The sequence below is a fragment of the Columba livia genome, chromosome 1 (assembly GCF_036013475.1).
Source record: "Columba livia isolate bColLiv1 breed racing homer chromosome 1, bColLiv1.pat.W.v2, whole genome shotgun sequence".
NCBI classification, from domain to species: Eukaryota; Metazoa; Chordata; class Aves; order Columbiformes; family Columbidae; genus Columba; species Columba livia.
Genome location: NC_088602.1, coordinates 24136974 through 24142973, shown reverse-complemented (window position 1 = coordinate 24142973; position 6000 = coordinate 24136974). Strand labels below are relative to the sequence as shown.

General features: G+C 46.6%; 1 protein-coding gene across 1 annotated transcript in view; it reads left to right on the top strand.

Annotated features, from left to right (window-relative positions):
- The first annotated feature begins 1566 nt into the window (after positions 1 to 1566).
- Positions 1567 to 6000, top strand: part of UBL3 (ubiquitin like 3) — a 63239-nt gene continuing 58805 nt past the window's right edge. Inside the window, exon 1 of the mRNA XM_005501420.2 lies at positions 1567 to 2419. Within this exon, the coding sequence (XP_005501477.1) occupies positions 2393 to 2419 (27 nt within the window). The 5' untranslated portion in view covers positions 1567 to 2392. The remainder of the gene's footprint in view (positions 2420 to 6000) is intronic.

Sequence of the window (6000 nt, the reverse complement as noted above, 5' to 3'; positions counted from 1 at the left end):
CCAGGTATCTGACAGGGCTCCTTGCTGTCAACTCTGTCTTCCGAAGTGGGTAGCTTTGTGCTACTTTGCAGCAGAGTATAAAGAAAAGAATTATAACCCCTGCAAGGGATGGTGTCTTGCCAGGGGTTGCCTTTGCTGCACGAAGTCCTAAAGAAGAAAGGCAGCCTTGAACTTTTTGTGTTAAAGGGAACAACTCTGTCTTAATTTCCTGTGGTTTTACATGAGATCTGACCCCGAAGGACCAAGGCTGCATTTGTCACAAGCTCCATCTATTTGATTTTCTTGACTTTTTTCCTTGGACAGTTTTACAGTACTGGCATATGAATGTGTCTCTCCACACCCCTCTCAAAAGGCCTACTCATTTCTGCAATAGCTCTGCACCTAGTGTAGGGGTTTTGTGTGTCTTCGAGGTGGGATGCGTTTTTCATCAGGCACAGCCTTTCTTTGTTGAATGCCTGGAATAAGGAATAAAAATCCCATTACAACACATTTTCAGATAATGCGGATCCATAGCAAACGCAAATCTGCAAAGCTCTTCAGGGAGTGGGAAGGCTTCTGAAGGGGCATTTTACATGCTAAGTGCCCGTTCTCCAGATGCTTCCAAGTCTGAAGTCATCATTTTCCTCATTAATCTTACAGGAGCTTTTTTCACTAACAGAACTACACCGTTTGTAAATAATAATAATAATAATAATAATAATAATAATAATAATAATAATAATAATAATAATAATAATAAAGTTGATATTTCAAACTCTAAAAAACAACGTAAGGAATGAGAAATACAAAGAAATGCCGCGCAGGCTCAGACTTGTGGACGTGGGGTGAAAAACCAAAAAAATATGAAAATGTCCTGATTTTTTTTTTATAAGCAATCCAAGAGTACAACACAGGCTCACAAGCTGGGAACGGGATCCATGGAGAAAGGGTTGCAAGGGGAACCCCAAACGCCCCGAGGAACCCGCAGCCGCCCTTGAGAAAACGATTTGCGTGGGATTTGCCCGGGTGGCGGGGCGCGGGGGGAGGGGGGGTGGGGCGGTCTCTGCTGCGGAGGCGGGGACGCTGCGCCGAGGTCCCGGCGGTGCCCCTGGGACCCCACGCTGCGCCCCCGCCCTCTGCCCGCCGGCACCGCACAGGGAGCGCGGGGCGGGGACCGGGGGCAGCCCCAGCGGGGCGGGCCGAGCCCGGGCCGAGGGGCCGCGGGGTGACGCGCGGCCCCGCAGCGCCGGCGGCCGCTTCCCCGCCCTGGCAACGGTTGCTGAGGGGCGGGGCCTCGGTGGGGCGGGGCCAGCCTGGCCCCGCCCCTCTCCCCTCGGCTGCCTACAAGCCCCGTGGTGCGGCGCGCGGCGGCGGCACGTGACGCGGCGGGAGGGAGCCGGAGGAGGAGGAGGGGGTCTGTCTCTCCTGCCGTGTCCCCTTTCTCGGCTCGGCAGACGCCATGTTGGTTTGAGCGGAAGATGACAGGGGGCGGCTGCGGCCGAGGATCGCGCTGAGGAACGGCACCCTCGGCTCGCAGCGGGGCGAGGCAGCGCGGCCAGCGCGGCTCGCGGGGGAGGGGGGGACGTACCTGCCGCGCCGCCGAGGGCGCTCGGAGCCGCCAGAGGACGAGGCGGGGGAGGGAGGTAGGGCGGGCTGAGGAGGCGGTGGCGATGCGCGCGGAGACCTGAGGCTGCGGGAGGCGGCCGCCGTTGAACGCCTCCCGGCCCCCGCCGAGTGCTGTCGCCGCCGGAGCGCCGCGGGGGAGGGCTTTCCCCTCCGGCCGCCCCTCAGGCAGCCCTCCCCGGCCCGTCTCCCCGCCAGACCCTGTTGAATGTCGCACACTGCCTAGGGAGTGCCGAAGCCCGGCGTCCTGCCCAGCGGCCCTGGGCCCACCCCGGCCCTTTCGCCTCTCTGCCCCGCCGCCGAGGGGCAGAAGCGAGGTCCTGCCTGCCTGCGAGCCCGGGTCGCCTGCGCCGGCTGAGGAGGTGACTTGGACGCACCATTATCCCGTGAATCATCCCGTCGTCATTTGTCAAGGCTTGGAGAGGAGGAAGAGGAGAGAGGGAGGAAAAAGCCCGCTCGCAGCTCATGTGGCGGTGTAGTCCTGCCTGGTCTACCTGGCACCGCTGGTGCTGCTGCTCCTGCCGCTGCTGACAGGGATCTGCTGCCATCTCTGGTCTCCTGCTGGCTCCTCGGCACAGCCCTGGCACCGCTTGCCCCTGGATATTTCTCCTCCTCAGCCGGCCGCCTGCCTCGCTGCGCATCGGGCACCTCTTTTTCGTAGGGGACGTGGAAGTTGCTGCCTCCGAAATTGACACCGGTTTTGCTTCTTGAAGGTCTCCAGCGGGCTGTTGTTGCTGCTTTTTTTTTTTTTTTTTTAAAGTTGATTTTAAGCCATTAGGGTAACATCAAGATGTCCAGCAGCGTTCCAGCTGATATGGTAAGTCTTACACACCTTATTTGATAGTATTTTTATGGAATAACGTTTATTTCGGCCTGTTTGGGCAGAGAAGGTGGAAAGAAGAGGAGTGTGGGGGAAAAGAAAAAGGATATCGGTTACATATTTGAGGAACAAAAAGTTCCCAGTTAATACTACCCCCCCCGCCGCAGATGCTGCTTCCGCTTTGCTTTTTGGTAGCGGAGTGGGAAATCTGCAGCGTCGCCTTCTGAGTAGCAAGGCAAGGGGTATCTGCTTTCTCTTACCTACGGCAGTTAATATCGGACTGCTTTTGCTTAGTCTGTGTAGCACTGTTGTTCAGCTCTGCCGAGCATTTTGGGGGAGGAAGATGAATACGAAGAGAGCTTTCAGAATTATTTACTTGAGCCATTTCTCTCTTATTTTTTCTTTCTAAACTAGATGAAATTTAGTGTGATCCTTCTTCATTTTCTTCTCAAACTCCGCTTGTTTCTTACCGACGCTTTGTCTTCCGATGTTGATGGGAAGTTAATCACTTGCTGCGGGTCAAGAGCGAGAAAGAAATTCTCATGCACTTATTTACATGGCGAGGTCCTTTGTGCACTAGCTGTAATCTGGACATTTTTCAAGGGCACTCCTAGTACTTCTTATGGCAGACGGTACTTCAGCCTGTGTTTGATACTCGGCTCGGTACATTTGAAATAGGAAGGTATAGCAGAGCATGAGGAAAGAGGGTGAATCAGGTCTGCTAGGTAATCTTTTGTTCAGCACGACTTTCTCCGTTTGTATATATTTCCGTAAATCACTTAATTAGGGGAAAAAAAAAAAAGAGTTGTGTCTGCAGTTTGATATGTTGGTTATTATTTCTTATGGCGGAATATTTTCTCGTATCTCCCCCTGACTTCACATTTAAAGGTACTTTTTTCCTTAAAAGCAGCAGACTTGGCCATGCCTCTTTTTTTTTTTTTTTTTCGCGATGAAGTTCTGTTTGCTAAGTAAAACCTGCCCTCGTAGTGGTAACAATAAAACCCAGTAGCCCTTGTTTCAGCCATCGATATATGATTAATGGTGCATATGTATGACAAGTAGGCTATTGAAATAATAACATCCTCTAGTTGCTTACTTTCAGTGTTTCCTTCACAGCTTTTGTACTGCAGTCAGAATGAGTGAATTCTGCCAAAAAAAGCAGAAACAAGGTAGTGGATAATCAAACACGGTGTTAAGCTCGCCTTTCTTTTTTTATTCCATTCCACTCCCCCTCCCCTGAATTTCTCACATACTACAAATAAATTTTGCCCCCTGGAAGAGAAGAGTGATGAGGAGACTATTGCTTCTGACTAAAACCTTTCAGCTATCAGTTTTCATGTATTTCTTTTTAGGTTCTCTCTGGGTGTTAGACTACTCTCAACCCCCTTCTCGCTTGCATGTCTGTCTGGCATTATATCACAGAAATCCTTGCCTTAGCTCTGGAGGGTTAGATGCAAATCTCTGAGTGCTGCTTGTTAAATTGCCCGGAGGACTCACTTGACGGTGACATGAAGAGCTCCTCTTCCCTGTCACCCTGGGCTGAGTGCTCTGCCACCTCCACACTGCTCCCAGGTACTGCCCACCTGGCAATCATGATCTTGCCACCAGGCATGTAAAGTTTAACATTTGACGTTTTATACAAAATATACAAATTTTAAGATTGGTAAAATATTCTTTTGTTTCTATGAAACCTATTTCCTTCTGTTATGATGTAATGAGGATACCACTGACAGGGATAGCTAGGCCTAGTGATGCTGTGTTTCTTCAAATCAGGAAGAAGCTTGTTATATATAGTGATGCTTAAATACTGAGTCATTACACAAACATTCGAGTGAAGATGTTACCAATGTCAGTAGAATTTAACTGAGTAAATTGACATATTCTGGTCTGTCTCAGGATCATTTTGTTGCATTATCAGCTGCAGTTTCTCTCTGAAAGTTTGAAGTGTGTTATAGAAATTCATGTTATTAAATACAGCTAATAAATATCACTTTGTAAAAAGAACACATGGAAACTCCTTTTGGGTCTCCTTTTGTCACCATCCTCCTTATTTCAAAGGAGCTTGTTCAGGAAAGAAAATGGGACTGTTATTTCATTGATCTTTAAAGAGGAGCACTTAACAGGCTGTCACCTTGTTTATATATGTTTTTATTTAGTGTAGGATTTTGCAGTTTGTGTTTCTCTTATCCACCCCCTGTATAATTTGCCTTTACAAAAAATTATTTCCCATTTCTGTAGGAGTTGGCATCAATGTGATAGTGTCATGTTATGAAGACTCGATCACAGTTTGTAATTATGCTATGAATTGCTTAAGTGTTATAACAATTATGTTTCAAACTGTTTATGTCGGATTCATGAACTAGTCCTCTCATAATAATAATAATAATAAAACTATTATAATTGCTACTTTTAAAAAATGTGTTAATTTGTCTTCCTGTCCCACCTTTGGGAAGGATCTGCTATACATAAACTCATAGTAAATTATCAAATCTTCAGCTTTGTTTTTGCTGTTGATATTTTTTGGATGATTTAATCCAGTCTCCCTTTCTGTGACATTTCATTGACATCTTTTGAGAACTACAGCATATTTTACCAGCTAACGATCTTAGCATCACTTCTAAAAGAATTAACACAGTAATTTATCATTTGCATTCCACTAATAAATTGGGTAGTGATGCACCGCATGCCAGGTATTGTACGTTTGTGGTGTGTTATTCCTTAGCAATGTGTGCTACTTACAGGTTAAAACTCCACTGCTGTAAAGAAACCTGCTGATATTGACCTCTCTACTTGAGTAGTTTCATTAACTTAATTAGGATTAGACATGTATGGGTCAGTGCTTGAAGACTACTGTATATCTAGTGCCTAATTTTGTTTAATTTTTCACATAAGTTCTAGTGATTGTAGTGGCAACAGGGCATCTCTGAATATGTTAAATAATTTCATTAGGTAATATGTCAGTTTTACCATTTAGTAGCAACTAGAGTTTGACTGTGGATAACAGCAGGGCTGTTTGCAAGTTGTATTTCTTTTGTAATAATAAAGACACATTAGGTGATTTATGGACTTGTGAAGTTAATCACACTGTTTTTTTGAGTGGACCACATGAAAGTGGTTTGGCATTTGTTTAGACGCTGGAGCTGACTATTTTAAAACAAGCTATGAAAAACCTATGCTCAGTCCAGAAGTTATTATTCAATTGAATAATCCCCTTTATTTCAGTGGAGTTGTCACCAGAGTCTGGGAAGCTGTGTCTCTGTATTCTGTGTGCCCGTGATAATTCTCCTTACATATATAATTCTTCAGGGATCTTAGAAGTTCACAGCAAGGGGACTGTATGACTGAAAAGTATTACAGCGTCCACTGTTTCCTGTATCTGTGTGTTTTGTGTAAGCAGAAGAAGGCGGCCCTGCCAGCACTTTCTTCCAGGGTAGTTCTTTGGATGCCCTCTAGGATTTCAAGTTCTTTCTCTGTCTGAGTAGTAACTAAGAGTGATGCTCTTGGCCCATGGTGCCTTTTTTTTTTTTTTTGGTCATTTGATAAACAGCAGAACAAAAATCTATCAAACAGTTAAAGGT